This window comes from Stenella coeruleoalba (genome assembly GCF_951394435.1).
Source record: "Stenella coeruleoalba genome assembly, chromosome: X".
In the NCBI taxonomy this organism is placed as follows: Eukaryota; Metazoa; Chordata; class Mammalia; order Artiodactyla; family Delphinidae; genus Stenella; species Stenella coeruleoalba.
The window spans coordinates 100,735,082-100,752,570 of NC_137152.1; the positions used below are offsets into that span (position 1 = coordinate 100,735,082).

The 17,489-nt window shown below is 41.3% G+C and overlaps 1 protein-coding gene across 1 annotated transcript; it reads left to right on the top strand.

Moving 5' to 3' along the window:
• The first annotated feature begins 11,317 nt into the window (after window positions 1-11,317).
• On the top strand, window positions 11,318-13,135 carry LOC307180645 (testis-expressed protein 13D-like). Its single transcript, XM_079911010.1, is given in 3 exon segments — window positions 11,318-11,873; window positions 11,919-12,308; window positions 12,311-13,135. Coding segments are annotated over 3 exon segments (918 nt in total). The 5' UTR covers window positions 11,318-11,552; the 3' UTR covers window positions 12,518-13,135.
• Window positions 13,136-17,489: the final 4,354 nt, after the last annotated feature.

Sequence of the window (17,489 nt, forward strand, 5' to 3'; positions counted from 1 at the left end):
TATGGGTTTTTGGAAAGAACACCATAGAAGTGAAGTACCCATCTCTTGCATCTTATGAGGGGGGTATGTGATTTCAATATGACTCATCACCAATGATGTTAACTCTGATCACTTGGTTAAGGTGGTGTCTGCCAGGTTTTTCCACTGTGAAGTTACTATTTTCCCTTTTTCATAGTCTATTCTTTGGAATTGAGCCATTAAGTCCAGCCTGTACTCAAGGAATGGGGTGTTATGCTCCCCCTCCTTTAGGGTAGGGTATCTACATAGTTTATTTCAAATTCTTTTGCATGGGAGATTTGTTTCTTCTCCCCCATTTATATGTTTATTCAATTATTTATTTATATGTGTAGAGACTCATGGATATTTATTTTATTCTGAGTTATAATCCAATATTATTATTTACTTTGTTGCTCAAATTGTACAATGAACAAATTTGAGCTAATGAAAGGATATTGAATACTATACCAAAAACTGCAGAATATAATTTTTTTCAAGGACATGTGGAACACTTATCAAATATGATCATGAACTGGGCTGTAGTGATATGCCTAATATTTCAAATAATTAAAATCACAGAGAATATACTTTCCAACTTTGACATAATTGAATTAGATATGAATTACAAAAATATATCCAGAAAACCCTCACATTTGGGAAATTAAGAAATAGATTTTGAAATAAGACTTGGATCAAATAAGACATTGGAAATTAAGAGATATTTTGAACTTCACAACAATGAATATATTACATATCAAAATCTGTGGGATGCAGTTAAAGTAGTACTTGGAGGGAAAGTTACAGCCTTAAGTGTATATATTAAAAAGAAGAAGCTTGAAATTTAAAAAGCTATGCTCATAAAGTTAAAAAAAATTAGTCCAAAGATTGCAGAAGGAAGAAAACAATAAAGATGATGTGAAAGACAAAATCACTGGACATTTAAGGAGATAATTTTATACAAGCTATTGCAATCAGGTGAATATTCCTTAAGAATGTCTTAAAAGGAAGGGGTCTGGGGTTTTATAGAAGCAGGTAAATAAGGGAATTGTAGGTAAGTCTTATGAGATTCACGAGGAGTGAGGAAGATGGATCTTACTTGAGGTGTTGAGGAAGAGTGGAGAAGGTATGTCTTCTTTAGGGATATGTGAGGGCAGGGTGGTCCTTTGCAAGTTAGCAGGAGTACTAAAGGGTGGGAACACAAAGCTCAGATAATGTTCAACATTGTCAGTAAGAACAGAAATTAATGAAACAGAATATAAAATAATAATACAACAGAGTAGACCAGCAACACCAAAAGTTCTTACAAAAAGAACAATAAAGTTAACAAATCTGTAGCAAGACTGATCAAGAAAATATGAAAACAAAAAATGAGACATCACTACATATGCCACAGACATCAAGTAGATGATAAGAGTGTATTATAAAAGACTATATGGAAAACATTAGATGAAATTGGAAAATTCCTAGAAAAATATTACTTATCAAAACTGACTCAGGAAAAATTAGGCAATTTTACTCCTACTCATCCTTGCATGCCGTGTCTCTATAAATTGAAGAAAATTCATGAAAAGTTGTCAGGTTTTTGTGAACACTCCTTCTTTCCTCAGTACTAATTATGGGAATGGAGGTGGGTTTGGAAGCACCAGATACTCTTTTCCCCTGGTTATCTCTTTTGAAAATTTACAGCATAAGGTTCTTCTCCTTTCCTTGTCTGGCTGCTGTTGATGAATTTGGGGCAGTGAAAACAAGACTGTTTTTTCTTAATTAGCAATCTTAATACAGAATACAGCAGAATGAAGCAGAATTACCTAATTTCAACCCTCTTCCCTCCCAATTCTTACATGGTTCTTCTATGACAGCCCTTAGTAAAAGCCAAACACATATTCTGTGGTAATGTGTAAAGGGGAGCAACTAATGCAGCCATATGTGTTGCTTTCTAATAGTCTAAATTAACATATGGTTAAAGGTGAAAAAAATCTTGAATAGTGAGTGTATGGTCAGAATGTAGCTGAGACCAGTGGTCTACAAACTCTAATTAACAGATCAACTGCATCAGGATCACCTGGGAGCATTTTGTCTGGGGCCAGGCCTGGAGATATGCATTCTATAAGTCCACTGGATAATTCTACTGGACATTGGGATGGGAACCAATGGCTTGGGAACCACTATCTTACACTGTTTCTCTTAGGCATCAGTTGTCTCAGCTCTGCTATTATGTTTAAGATGACTCTGTTTAGTAAGTTCTGAAATGCAGAAATTCTGTATTTGTAATCAGACTGAACTATAAACTGTTAAGACCATTCTGGAGAACAATTCAGCAATGTATAATAAAATTGGAGGTGCCTGTATGGGGAAAATTCCACTTCTAGGCATATACTCACATATATACACCAGTAGACTTGTACAGTGTTGTTGATCACAGCTGTTGCTAATGGTGAAAAAACTGGAAAATGCACATTCATAGAGTGAACTATTAAACAGCAGTTAAAAATGAATGAACTGATTTATAGTTATCAACATGTGAGGATTTAGAAAACATCACGTAAAGTGAAAAATGCAAGTTTGAAAACAGTTAATATCATTTACCACAGAGGTAATACTATATATTATTTATGGGTAAATACATATTTATAAAAGCATACCCAGGAAGATATACACCAACCTTGGGTTACTTTCAGAGAAAGAAGGAGGAAGGGAGAGAGGGAGAAAATGTGATGGAGGAGAACTTTAGTTGTATCACTAACATTAAAGTTCTTTAAAGAAAAAGATTGAAAACAAGTATGCCATCTTCACCAAAGTGTTAGATCCACCACTTCCTAGCTGTGTGATCTTGGGCAAATTACTTAATCTTTATGAGCCCCAGTTTCCTATCTGTAAAAAGGGATAATAATTGTACCTGTAATTCATAAAGTTGTCATGAGGATTCAATGAGGTAATATATAGTTGTTTTTTTTTTTTTTTTGCATAGTCACCACGTGAGCATTCCCTAAATCACAGCTGTTATTACCAGCAAGAAAGTGTCCAAAGCATTCACTCAGCTTTGGTCAGAGCAGATGGGAAAAAGTGCATTCCGGAGAGAGATGCTGGGTGGCACTTCAGAGCAGGAACACCTCTGGTGAGTGTACAGTGCCGAGCGTGCCCTTGAGCAGAGAGAGCAAGGCAGGAATGTTGCCCTCTCATTGTGCTGCTCTGTTGGGTACAGTGTCTGTCTCCCCTGAAGCGTGTGTATAAGTCTGTGTTTCTTGGGGTGGTGGGTAATGAGTGCCCCTATCTGGTACAAGGTTTTAATCTCAAATTTCCATAGAAAGAGGTGGTGCCTCTAGAGTGGTCTGCTGTCTTCCTAGCCACTGACTTGTGAAGAGCAGGACAGTAGTGGAGTGTGGAACTCAGACCCTGGCAGAGCTGGTGAAGAAGTCACCATCCTCTCTTCTCAGCCTTGAGGCAAGTCTGGAAGGATAACTGATTTCTTCTACCAATGGCTTTATGTCCTTCTCAGGTTCGGGAACTCTGGATAAAGTCCTATCAGCACTGCCTGTTGCCCATTCCTTTCTAATAGCTAAATGGAATCCACTGAGCAAGGGTCAAAAAGGTTATGGAAAAATCACAGGGATACCTTAAGTGGCATTTAAAAAAAAAAAAAGGCTGTGAGGTGGTGTGGGGTTAGGCTTGTCAGTGCTACCCTCACCAGAGAAAAACAGAAGTTGACTTCACCTCTTCCTGTTATTCAGTCATCAGCTATAGCCTATTGACCTTTAGGTATCCAGTGCCCTCAAAAGTCTCCTCCTTGCCTTCAGATCAAAACCAGAGCAGTAGTCATTTTACACTCTAGTATAAATGAATTTATATTAATAATATAAATGTATTTTGGAGATGGTGCTATTGGTAAGCTATTTCTAAGAACTGCTAGGGCAAAAAGGGCCTGTCAGTTTTCTCCAATTCTAGTCCAGTGATTTTTCCCAAAGGCTGCATCCCCAGTTTTTCTGTACCAGTCAGCCTATGCTTGTCCTGAGATAACTAGCTGCTCACAGATCTGCCACTTACTTGGTTCCTCCCCTTCTGCTTCAGCCCCCTACCTTCTGTACCAACCTTAAGACTCTCAGATCCTTGGGGATTGAGAGTCCATCCCTCTTTGTTTCACACCGCGGCACTTGGTTGATGGCTCATCTGTCTTTGCCCTCTCCTCCAAGTGTGGTGATCCAAGCATGACTTGCCAGTCAGTTAGTCAGCTGGAGCTTAATGCCCCAGAGTTCCTGCCTCCTTGAGTTCTCCAGGGCACCTTGGAATGTGAGCAGATGTAAGAGGTTGTGTATATGAGTGTGTTTGTGGTGGGAATGGGGGTAGGAAGACATAAAATTGTGAGTGATTTCAGGGAAAATGTTCAATAGTGATGTTACTTACCGATACTTGAAAACTAACATGGAGAAAGGAAATACAAAAATCCAGTTTGTCTGTGTAAAATGAATTTACAGAATCTGCTTACTCTTCGTGGCTAATTTTACCATATAGACAATAATAACTATGCAAGTTGTCAATATGGGTCAGATGAAATTAATTGTAAGCTATATTTACTTACAATGTGATATATTGTGTTCAGCTATGCTCACACTTGGGTTGATTATCTACTATGGTTTCCTGCCCATGTATTGTGCTCACATGGGGAAAAGAATTCAGGGAACGTGGCTCTAGTATTTCTGAGATTAACTGCCCAGGTGCCTCCTCTCTTTTCTTTTGGCATCTTCTGGGCAGCTATATCGCAGAGGTCACTGTGGGTGCAAAGTACAAGAAAAGAAAGCCTATGTAATAAAAGGTGTAAATTTTCCTAAAGCCGTATAAAACTGTTCCTCAGTACTCAGCATATATAGCTTATATTTACTGTATATGCTTTTTCTCTATTCTGTTTACCACCTCTGATTCCTGGGAGATTAAATCTTCACAAGCGTAGATACATACTAATATGATGAACTTTAAAATGTTATTTTCCTTCCTTTATCATCAATGATTATCATTTAAAGTTGTTATGAAGGCTTTGTGACAGAGGTTACACTAAAATTGAAAGTATATGAACTTACTGAAAATCATGTAAAAATTAGCTATGTTTTTAATGTGGTTTCTCAGATTGATTAATTTATGCAATTGAATTGTTCTATTCTCTTGTAAACATATATTCGCACTTTGCAAACTTGCACACCTGCAAAGTAAAGTGTGGTGGTATTTGTGATGTTATCATTGTTTCATCAAGAATGATAACTCAGTCAGGTTACTTTTAAAATCTCACTTTACAGGCCATTATCTATCACTTTCCTGTTTCAGTACAGTGGAAATTGATTCCATAAAGGTCTTAAAGGTCAAATGTATCTTAAATTTAATAATTTTAAAATACCTTGGCATTTATGAAGTGTTGTTGCATTAATTTAAAAATAGTTTGACATTGTTATAAAGTTTAACGTTGTATGAAAGCACTTCCCCACAAGATACATGCATCAGTTTGGCTATGGTGAATTTTTTTCTTTAGGGATGTGTATGTCTTTAACAAAATTACTATTTTGGGGGGGGCGGTGGTCGCGTCACAGAGTCCTAACCGCTGGACCACCAGGGAATTCCCAAAATTACTTTTTAAAAAAATTGAAACCATGACAAGGACATCCCTTTATAGGTTTCAGTTTGAATTTTAAACAGGATTATAGAAGTCATGGAATTGTCTGTTTCTCCCTCTTTCTTTCCCCCCATCTTCCATTATTCTGGTGTTCCTTCCCTTTGGCATTTATAAGCGCTATCATGTAAGTAGAACTATGTTAGGTGCTAGCGATCCAGAAATGAAAGGATACAGTCTCTGCCCTGGAGCGACTAGGTCTAGTTGGTGAAAAAGAAGAATAAAAAACTAATTACAGTATGGCTTGTAGAGTGGTCTTCCTGGAGGAGGTGATAGCTGAGCTGGAAGGATGAATGAGAGATGACAAGGAGATGAAATTAATCTTACTTGGATTATTAATGGTTTGGGGCTATGATAGCTTTCTTTATACCAAAGATGACAGAGTAGGGAACCCCAGGGCTCCATCCCTCCATTAAAGCAACTAATGAGCTGGCAAAACCTGTCAGAATCAACTTTTACAGAACTCTGGAGTCTAGTTGAAAACTTATAACAACCAGGGGAAAGCTTAATGAAGAAAGAAGCTGCTGCATTGCAGCAACAGAGTTCTCTGGTGTTTTAAATTGTCTACCAACCCTTCCCCACATACCAGATGGGAGGCAGCCATGAAGACAGCAGCCTGTACCCCTGGTGCAGGTTGCCAAGTACCTGAGGGAGCAATTACAGACCTTATTCTCAAAGAATTGTGGTTGTTTATTTCAATCTGTCTAGTGGCTCCTGGAAGGACTGGTACACAAGGGCTTGCCTTTGTTTCACCCGGTTCAGAGCATTCCCAGGTCTGGGGTGGCTTCCCAAATGGCATTTGCCAAAAGCACTTGAAGGCAAAAGTATTGGCCAGAGCAGCTTAGGGCAAGGGATAGCAGTCAGGACAAGCAAGAGACAGATCAAAAAGCCTGGTAAGAAAGAATTTGGGAAAGGAAATCTACAGGGGAGTGAGAGTTTTTAAAAGCTCCTGCTTAAGTCAGGGAATTGAGAAGGCCATGCATATGCCCAAGACTGGACACAAGTTCAGAAAAGGCCTAATCCTCAGAAGAGATCCTAAACTTTCACCTCTGGCTAACCTTCAGGCTCTGCACAAGCAGGAAGTAAAGGTGAGGGCAGTATTGTAAATGGCCTGGCTAAGCACTGAAGGCGTGTCCCAACACAGACAATCTTCAGGGAGTGGGGAGAGTTTTAAAAATTCTTTTAAAAAATATTATTGGGCTTTAGGTGTTTGTAGATACTCTGTCAATTCACTAGTTGACCACTAAACTAATGGAACACAGACTTCAGTGGCCACATATGATAAATGGAAATTTTACAAAAATAATTTAGAAAAGTAACTAAAATGACAATAACAAGTAGCAACAACAGACAAAACCAAAAAATTGAGTTAATTTTTGTATATGAGCTGAGGTAGTAGTCTACCTTCATTCTTTTACCTGTGGATATCCAGTTATCTCCAAACCATTTGTTGAAGAGACGATTCCTTTCCCATTGGCTGGTCTTGGTGTCCTTGTCAAAAATCAGTTGACCAGAGATGACAGATTTATTTCTGGACTCTCAACTCTATCCCATTGATCTGCATGTCTATCTTTATGCCAGTATCACTCTGTTTTGATACTCTAACCTTGTAAGTTTTGAAATCAGGAAGCATGAAAGCATGAATCCTACAACTTTATTCTTTTTTTTTTGCCGCACTGCGCGGCATGTGAGATCTTAGTTCCCTGACCCGGGATCCAACCTGGGCCCCCTGCAGTGGAAGCATGGATTCTTAAACACTGGGCTGTCAGGAAAGTCCCTATTTTTCTTTTTAAAAATTGTTTTAGCTATTAGGGTCCCTTAAAATTCCATGTTAATTTTAGGATCAGCTTTTACATTTTTGCAAGAAAAGAAAAGAGTCTGTTGGGGCACTGCATTGAATCTGTAGATCACTTTGACATCTTCCAATTCATGAACATGAGATGTCTTTCCATTTACTTAACGTTTCCTTCACATTCAGCAATGTTTTGTGGTTTTCAGTGTATAAGCCTTGTACCTCTTTGGTTAAATTTATTCCTAAGTATTTTATTCTTTTGATAGTATTGAAAGTGAAATCATTTTCTTAATTTTCTGGAAATGAAATCGCTCATTGCTAGTGTACAAAGATACCACAGATTTTGGCATGTTGATCCCGTACCCTGCCACTGTGCTGAATTTGTTTATTAGTTTTAGTAACTTTCTTGTGGATTCTTTGGGAATTTCTCTATATAGGATCATGTCCTTTATAAAGAGAAACAGTTTTACTTATTCCTTTCCGATCTGGATAGCTTTTCTTTTTCTCGCCTAATTTCTCTGGCTAGACATTCTAGGACAATGTTGAATAGCAGGGGTACAACTGGCATTCTTATCTGTTCCTGATCTTAGCGGGGAAGCTTTGAGTCTTTCACCGTGGAGTATAATGTTAGCTGTGGGTTTTTCATAAATGCCCTTTATCAGGTTGAGGACATTCCTTTCTATTTTGTTTTTTGAGTTCTTTTTTTTTCTCATGAAAGTGTGTTGCATTTTTTCAAAAGTTTTTTTGGTATCTATTAGATGATCATGTGGGTTTTTTCCTTCATTCTAGTAATACGGTGTTTTACACCAATATTTATTGAGCCATCCTTGTTTTCCTGAGATAAATCCCATTTAGTCATGTTTTATAATTCTTTTAATGTGCTGCTGGATTCCATTTGCTAGTATTTGGTTGAGAAGTTTTACACCTATATTTATAAAGGATATTGGTCTATAGTTTTCTATTCTTGTGATGTCTTTGTCTGGTTTTGGTAACAACATAATACTAGTCTCATTAATGAGCTAGAAAGTGTTCCCTCCTCTTATATGTTTAGAAGAGCCTGAGAAAGATTTCTGTTAATTCCTCTTTAAATATTTGGTAGAATTCACCAGGGAAGCTGTTTGGTCCTGGGCTTTTCTGTGTTGGCAGGTTTTTGGTTACTTACTCAATCTCTGTACTTCTTATAGGTCTGTTCAGATTTTCTGTTTCTTCTTGAATCTGTTTTGGTAGTTTTTGTGTTTCTAGGAATATGTCCATTCATCTAGGTATCTAATTCGTTGGCATATAATTGTTCATAGTATTTTCTTATAATTCTTTTTATTTCTGTAAGGTTGATAGTAAATGTCCCACATTCATTCCAGATTTTAGTAATTTGAATCTTTCTTTTCTTGAACAGTCTGTTTGTTTGTCAACTTTGTTGATCCTTCTGAAGAACCATTTATTGTTTCCTTTTTTTTCTATTGTTTTTTCTCTTCTCTATTTTGTTTATCTCCATTCTAATTTTTATTTCCTTTTTTCTGCTTGCTTTGGGTTTAGTTTTCTCTCCTTTTTCTAATTCCTTAAGGTGGGCTAGTTAGGTTATTAATTTGATATGTTTCTTTTTTCAAACATAGGCATTTGTAGCTATAAATTTCCCTCTGAACACTGCTTTCAGAGTCCCATTAGTTTGGGTATGTTGTGTTTTTGTTTTTATTAATCTCAACATATTTTCTAATTTCCCTTGTTATTTTTTTCTTTGACCCAATGGTTATTTAGTAGAGTTATTTAATTTTCACCTATTTGTATATTTTGCAAATTTCCTTGTTATTAATTTTTGATTTCATTCCATTGTGGTCAGAGGACATACTTAGTATGATTTCAATCTTCATAAATTTATTGAAACTTGTTTTGTGGCCTAACAAAAGGTTTATCCTGGAGAATCTTTTATGTGCACTTAAGAATATGTAGTGTGCTGTTTTTGGCTTGACTGTTCCACAGATGTTTGTTAAGTCTATTTGGTTTATAGTATTTTTCAAGTCTTGTATTTCCTTCTTGATCTTCTATCAAGTCTTTCTATAAATTATTGAAAATGGAGTACTGAAGTCTCCAACTCTTACTGTAGAACTGCCTCTATCTCCTCTCAATTCTGTCTACTTTTGGCATGTATTTTGGGACTCTGTTGTTAGGTGCATATATAAGGTGCACATATATTTATAATTGACATACCTTCTTGATGGATTGACCCTTTAAATTTTTTATTTTATTTTATTGAAGTGTAGTTGATTTACACTATTGTGTTAGTTTCAGGTATACAGCAAAGCAATTCAGTTATATATATATACTTTTTTCAGATTCTTTTCCATTATAGGTTATTACAAGATATTGATTATAGTTCCCTGTGCTATACAGTAAATCCTTGTTTATTTTATATGTGATAGTGTGTACCTGTTAATCCCATACTCCTAATTTATCCCTCCCTTTCACTGTCTTTCCCCTTTGGTAACTAAAAGTTTGTTTCCTAAGTGGATTGACCCTTTGTTTAACATTATATAATATCCTCTTTTTTAATCCTAATTTTTGTCTTAAAGTATACTTTGATATTTGGAGAGCTGCTCTAGCTCTTAATTAATTACTGTTTGTACAGAATAGCCTTTTCTATCTTTTTACTTGCAACCAATTCAAGTCTTTGAATCCAAAATAAATCTCTTGTAGACAATATACATTTAGATCATGTTTTTTAAAAAGTATCCATTTTGCCAATCTCTGCCTGTTAATTGGAGTTTAATCTATTTGCATTTAATATAATTACTGATAAGGAAGGACTTCTGACATTTTGCTATTTGTTTTCTAACATGTCTTATATCTCCCCCCATTCCTCCATTACTGCCTTGTTTTGGGTTTCATTGATTTCTTTTTTTTTTTTTTGTAGTTTACCTTTTTGATTTCCTGCTCATTTTCTTTTCTGTATATTTTTTAGTTATTTTCTTAGTGGTTGCTCTGGGGATTACAACTAACATGTTAAATTATAACAGTATATTTTGGATTAATACAAACAATTTCAACAGTATACAAAACCTTTGCTCCTGTATAGCTCCACCCCCTTTATGTTGTTACTGCCATAAATGACACCTTTATACATTGTGTGCCCATGAAGACAGATTTGTATTGTTTTATGCAGTCATGTTTTAAGTCCTATATTAAAAAAGAGGAGTCACAAAATACAGTAATACTGTCTTTTGTATTTACCTATGTAGTTACCTTTAGCGTGTGCTTTATTTCTTTGCGTGGATTCCAGTTACCATTTAGGGCTGCCTGCAGAACTCCTTTAGCATCTCCTGTATGGAAAACACAGATCAAGAGAGAAGCATTTAGTTTAAAATAAGAGAGACATCGTCTGAGAACAAAGTTGATCAGGTAAACATGAGAGTGAAATTACAGGGAGAGTTCAGGAAAAATTCATGGCTCAGTCCCCGGATTTTCTTGATGACAGGGATTCTAAGTTTACCTGTGCAGGATGCTGAGGGAAGCGTGCCGACAGTGGGACTGACTGTATTAAAGGTCTGATGTGTATCTAAGAACTAAGATGAAGCTGAGACAAAAGTAGAACTGCACCCACCTGTGCAGCTCCACCCAGCTAGAAATTCATTCCACCATGCTGGATATTGTCCTTCTGAAATTCTTAGAAACACTAAAGCCTTCTAGACGTTCACTGCGGCACCCAGTGCAGCTTCTGGCCTCTGCCACGTGTGGATTCACTGCTGCACCCAGTGCAGTTTCCGGCCTCTGCCACGTCTGGGTTCACTGCGGCACTCAGTGCAGCTTCCGGCCTGCTCACCCGGTAGGAGGGGCTCTGGCAGCGAGGTTGGTCCCAGCAGGCCTTGCGGAGCGACTCGGAGCTCACGTGTGAACCGTGGCGCCTGCGTCTGCCTTTTGGGGGTTGGCGCAGCGAGGGGATCTGCCTTACTTTCTGTGAGGAAAGCCGGACCGTGACAGAGGAAAGAGGCCGAGGAGGAGACCAGGACTGGGCTAGAACTGAAGGAGGACTGAGCCGGGAGGTGAGGGGCTTTACCGGCGGCGGCGGCGGCGGCGGCAGCGGCATCTCCCGTGAGGCGGTTGGTTGACTAGGCCGCAGCGGCCATGGCCGTGGGCCTTGGGGACCATGCCAGCGGGTTCCGCCACAACGAGGTGATAAGATTCATCAACAATGAAGTCCTTATGAACGGGGGAGGCCCCGATTTCTACGTGGCCTTCTGCTCGCGGTCCTGGAATGAGGTAGAGGATCGGCTGCGCGTCGTCGTCGCTGACCCACAGGTGCCGTGCGCCATCAAGAGGGCCTGTGCCTGGAGCGCGCTGGCCTTGAGCGTGCGTGTGGGCGCGAGGCAGCGGGAGCAGCAGGCGTTCCGGGTTCAGTGGCTGCAGGAGCAGGTAGGGGAACGCGAGGCGGCTTCCTGGGCCCTCTGAGCTGCGGCGCCTGCGCGAGGAGCGCGAGGAGTGGTCACGTAGCTGCGCCTCACGCGGGCCGCCTTGCAGCAGGCGCTGAAACAGCGCGATGTGCTTTGTGGGCGGCTGCTCCTGGTCGAGAGGTCGGCACAGGTCACCCCACTGGCCCAAGAGTTGCTGCCTGGGCCTCGAGCCGAACAACTTGGGGCTGCAGAGTGGCCCATGAGCGTAGAGCAGCAGAGAGATGTGGTAGCCATGGGGGAGCATGACAGGCTGTATTTCAAGAGCCAGATGCCAGCCCCGACAGATGTCCTTTATGTGCCGGGACCCCCGAGTCCTTGGGCCCAGGCCGTGCAACCCCCTCTGCCAGTGCCGATACCATACCCATTTCCATTCCATGCACCATTCCCGATGGGATTCCCATTCTTGCCACCTGTACCACCAGCAGTAGCCATATGGAAACAGAAGCTGGAGTCGTCCCATTTCAGGTGCCTCCTCTGGGCATCTCTCCACCTGGCCCGTGGGCTGCAGTGGTCTTTCAGGGGGAGATGGCCCCACTGTGGAACCAGAGGAGCTACAGCCAGTGGGAAGGTCCTGAGATCCTGCAGGGTACAGTCCCCTTAGGGGATATCAGAAGTCTTAACCAGGAAGAAGGTCTATAGAGGCCCCAGAGGATGGTCCCTCTTAGGGACAGCTGTGGTCTCAGTCAGGAAGAAGGTCCAGAGAGGTCCGAGGGAATGATCCCTCTTGGGGATAGTTGGAGCCACAGCCAGGAAGAAGGCCTAGAGAGACCCCAGGGGATGGTCCACTTGAGGGATAGCTGGAGTCTCAACCAAGAAGCAGGTCCAGAGAGCCCCCAGGGGATGGTCTCCCTGGGGGCCAATGGGAGCTACAGCCAGGAAGAAGTTCCCAAAAGATCCCAGGGGAATGTTCCCCGGGGGGACAACACAAGCCAGAGCCAGGAGGGAGACCTAGAGAGGTCCCCGAGGACCATCCCCCTGGGGAACAGCAGAAGTCACAGGCAAGACGATCCAGAGAGGCCCCAGGGGACTGGCCCCCTAGGGGTCAGCAGAAGCCAGAGCCGGGAAGGAGGTCCACAAGGGCCCCAGGGGATGCCCCCACCGCTGTTCAACAGGAGACATGGCCAGGAAGGAGGTCCAGAGAGGCCTCAGGCAACCGCCCAGGGGGACAGCTGGAGCCCTAGTGGGAGAGAAAACCCAAAGAAACAACAACCTCAGGGGCAGAAGACCAAGCGGCCAGAAGGGAAAAAAGCCTCAGAATCACACCACCAGGAGAAGTCTGCCTCAGGCTGCAGTTCAGTGAATTGGGAGTGCCCCGTGGTGTAAAGCAATGAATTTTCCATGGCACAAGACTTGCTATGAATGCAAGAAAGTCTGCATGGCGGTTGAGAGTGGAGGCCCCGACCCAGGACAAACCCACTGATTTCAGGAAGGTAAGTAAGAATGGAAACACTCCAAAGAAAAACCAGTTTTCTAAGACCCCCTCCTGATTAAAAAGTAACTCATTTACTTCACAGAAAATTTGTAACTAAAATTATGATATAGAAAATTAAATAAAATAATTCATTGTCCCATTACCCCAAATAACAACTTTTTATCATTGAGTACACACATAGATACATATGTATTTATATGCTTTCTTTTTTTTTTTCATTTACTTGAGCAAAGACGGATTGCTTTTGAGTATCACACTCACTCTTTAAGGAATTTCTCCTAATGCATTTATGTTTGCAGGTGCTGAATTCTGGGTGGCTGAAGCTGATTGGTTGACACCCTGCAGAAGCTGAAGTCAAGACTGTTTTTTTGAGGGAGACGCAAGAGGGAAGAGATATGGGAACATATGTATATGTATAACTGATTCACTTTGTTATAAAGCAGAAACTAACACACCATTGTAAAGCAATTATACCCCAATAAAGATGTTGAAAAAATTTTTTAAAAAAAGACTGTTTTTTCCTTTTTCACTCTTTTCTGTTTTCTTATTAACCTTGTTTTCCAGAAAATGCCATGTCTTTGGCTGGGAGCAGCCATGTGTTTTTGGTTATAAGCTATAAGGAATTTTAGGAGCACTGATTTTCCTTGAAAATGCTATCGTTCCTTTGTAAACTACGGCGGTGTTCATGTTTGCTTCTTGTTCTCGTTTTCTAAGTTTTATAGGTGAGGGTCTGTTTTTATGTCTCTGAGCCCCACGGAATTTGCTTGTTGCTGAAGAATCTGAACCTATCCCATTAGAAGATCTTCCAAGAGCCTAAAGAAAAAACTCTTCGTTTCTGACTGACCCACACTCAGTGAGACCCCTACTGACTGGAGCCGAGAAGAGCGAAAAGTCAGGGAAGAAGAGATGCTTTGGCACTTGGGGGAAAAGGGGGGCAAAATAATTTTGTTAGGATGTAATTTCTCTGTTGGGACAAAGAATTAATTCATAAGATGTGGTGGTTGTAGTGTTAAATTGTATAGATGATAGCAAACGTGACGAATTTCATTTAATTCATTAAACAGTTATTGTCTGATATGTGTTAGGAGCTGGACTTATATGTTATTATCTGGTGCACACATTATAACCTGATTTGGTGAGTTTGGTTAGATAACAGGAGAGAGCCTAATTTGGGATACAAGTTATATCAGGAGTGACTTCTTTGCCTTGCATGTAGTGTGACCTTTGGGTAAGCCCAAATGAAATAACATCGAGATATTTCTGCAGTTCCGGGGGCAACAAAGAGACTTTAATGGAAGGACTTGATTGCCGGACTGCTCATCTCACTGGTCCCATGTGAGACAAGTGAGTAGTGGCAAAGAGTGGAAAAGTGGCCTAACAAAATTGCAGGCAGGACTTTTCTGATACTCTCCTCATTTCCTCCCTTGAGAGGGACAGCTAGTTTCCTGGTTGCCTGAAAGACCACTGGGCGACTGTCTTAAAGAAGGACAGTGCTTGGGGGAGTGTTTGAGCCCTCAGCTTCGGGCAGCCACCATCCCAAGCCCCTTTCTGTTCAGTGGATGAAGAACAAAATGGATTCCAAGGACAGACATCGTGCTTTGGATGGCGCTTCTCTTGGGAGGACTAAATGGATTAAAACTAGAACTGGACTGGGACGAGCACGCTTGAGAATGCTCGTGGGCCCTTCTCTTCCACTTGGTGTGTTCTCTGCCAGCTTCTCAGAGGCAAGTGGAGCCCCGGGGCTGGGAAGTCAGATCAGCCTCCAGTCTGAGCAAAACGTGTCCTCGAGTTCCGCCAGGAGATTCCAGCTCACCAAGCTCAACCTTTGTCAGAGGTTTCCTGATTCTAACTAGTAATAAAGAGTGTGCACTTACTTGCTGTGTCTTCTGTGTAGTGTGTACCTCGGGGCAGGTTTGCTCAGAAGCGGCAGTTTGAATCTGCATTTTCCCTCCATCCCACTGAGGTGACAGAAAATCCAATCTCATTCACTATTGAAGGGCCCCTCCTCTTTCTGTGAGTTACTCAAGAATGGGAGGGCAGAGGGTATTCTACAGGGCCGTCAATCCATTGTGATTGTCCCTGCTCCCCTCACTGTCCAAGTCCCCACGGTTCCTTGAAGGTGGGCATCTCTGCTACTCCTGGGCCCGTGGGGCATGAGAGGTGAGGTGAGGAGGGGGCTTCTGCCTAGGCTGGGAGCCCTAATGCCTGGTGTCCAGCCTCCCTACAGGCACCGAGAAGCCATTTCCCTGAGGCCCCGTATCCCAGAGGTCCCTTGAGCAGAAATTTCCCCCCTGCATTTCTGCCCTGCAAGGCACTGCCCCCTCCCTCCTATGCATAATCCCATCAAGGTGCTCAGGATTCTGGAGAACAGCCAGGTTTAGACAGTCAGCTAACAAGACAAATGTTCCCTGAGGCAAAGGGGGGTAGAGTCTGGCTACCTGCTTGGAGTAGAGACAGGGAAGGGGCAGAGAACAGACGTGAACCTGACCCACCAGCATTCTCTCTTCCCTCGGAGTCCTGATTACCAGGAGGCCTGGGTAACTCGGGAGGGCGCTGGGGAGGAAGGGGACCATCAGGGACATCGACCCAAAGCTAGGCTTTCTGGGTTGGAGAATGGCTTTGTGATACACTTGTGTATGCTGATAGCTCTGTAGAATTCTGGGAAGATGAGACTTGGGAATTTTCCAGCATAATCCATTTTGGTGTACCAGCAGATCATTTTAGATCTCACTACATTTGCTTTAATTTATGGTTTCAAATGGACTCTGCTATTCATTGGCATGCCTTTAGGTCTACATGAAAGCACTCACCCTGTGCATAGCTTTTATATAGTTTAATATGATTACAGTCTTTCAGGGCTGACTTTTTCCAAAGCAACCTGAATAACTGAGGCTGTCAAATCACTACTTTCTTCTGGAATGGGTACACACAAGAAAAGGCAGGAGGTTTCTTAGGCAAGAACCTGGGCTTTGGAATTAGAGAGACCTGAGTTCAGATACTTGCTCTGCTGTTCACTAGCTATGTGAACTTAAACAAGTTATTGAACTTCTCTGAGCCCCAGTGAGTGGTTGTTCCCTTTCCCTGCCCTCAGGGTTCTGCTCTGGATGCTGTGGGAATGAGTATAAGGGATTATCAATGGTCGTAAAATCATTAATACCATTGAGTGCTTACTGTGTGCTAGGCACTCTAAGCACATTACCATTTTGGTGACTGTAAGGTATAATAGGTACCTGTATTAATAGTTCTTCAAAGTGAATATTATTACCCCCATTTTATAGATGTGGTAACTCAAAAATTTGGGAATTGGTGAAGCCTGGCTTCAAAATAAAATTTTACTGATTCTAATGTCTGTGCTCTTTCCATTATATCACACTGCCTTAACCTTTTACCCTTACTAAGTAATGTATTTGTATGTTAACATGGATTATCAATGTCTAAGCTCAATGAAATGACTATAATGGAGAGACTGAGGCATAGTGACAGTCTGGTGGTCAGGAGCTGCTCTTTTAGAATCTCTCAGGCTTTGGGATACGTGATCATCTAGGCTGCCAGTAAGTAGGACCACTTATCTCAGGACTGCAAAAAGTAAAAAGGGGGGGGAATGGTAATTTAGGCAGTGGGAGTGGCTTGTATCTGATTCAGCAGACTGGCCTTATGAAAAGATCTTTGAGCCGAGTTCAGTACTATTAAGATAGAGCCCATCTTGATTGCTTATCTAAAGTCTGTCTGAATTACTCAGTTTTTAAGTGGGTAAGGTGCCAGCAGTAACAGTCCAATAGATATGCATACGTACTTTTCAGTGAGGAAGTAGGGGGAAAGGAGACTTCAAAAGCTCCAGACTCATGTTGCAAATGGTAATGGAATCGATGTTTTATTTTTTTTTTACATCTTTACTGGAGTATAATTGCTTTACAATGGTGTGTTAGTTTCTGCCCCATAACAAAGCGAATCAGCCATACATATACACATGTTCCCATATCTCTTCCCTCTTGCATCTCCCTCCCTCCCACCCTCCCTATCCCACCCCTCTAAGTGGTCACAAAGCACAGAGCTGGTCTCCCTGTGCTATGCGGCTGCTTCCCACTAGCTATCTACCTTACGTTTGGTAGTGTATGGAATCGATGTTTTTAAAATCATGGTACTTTACAGATCAAGCAAACAGCATCCATGGAAAGAAGA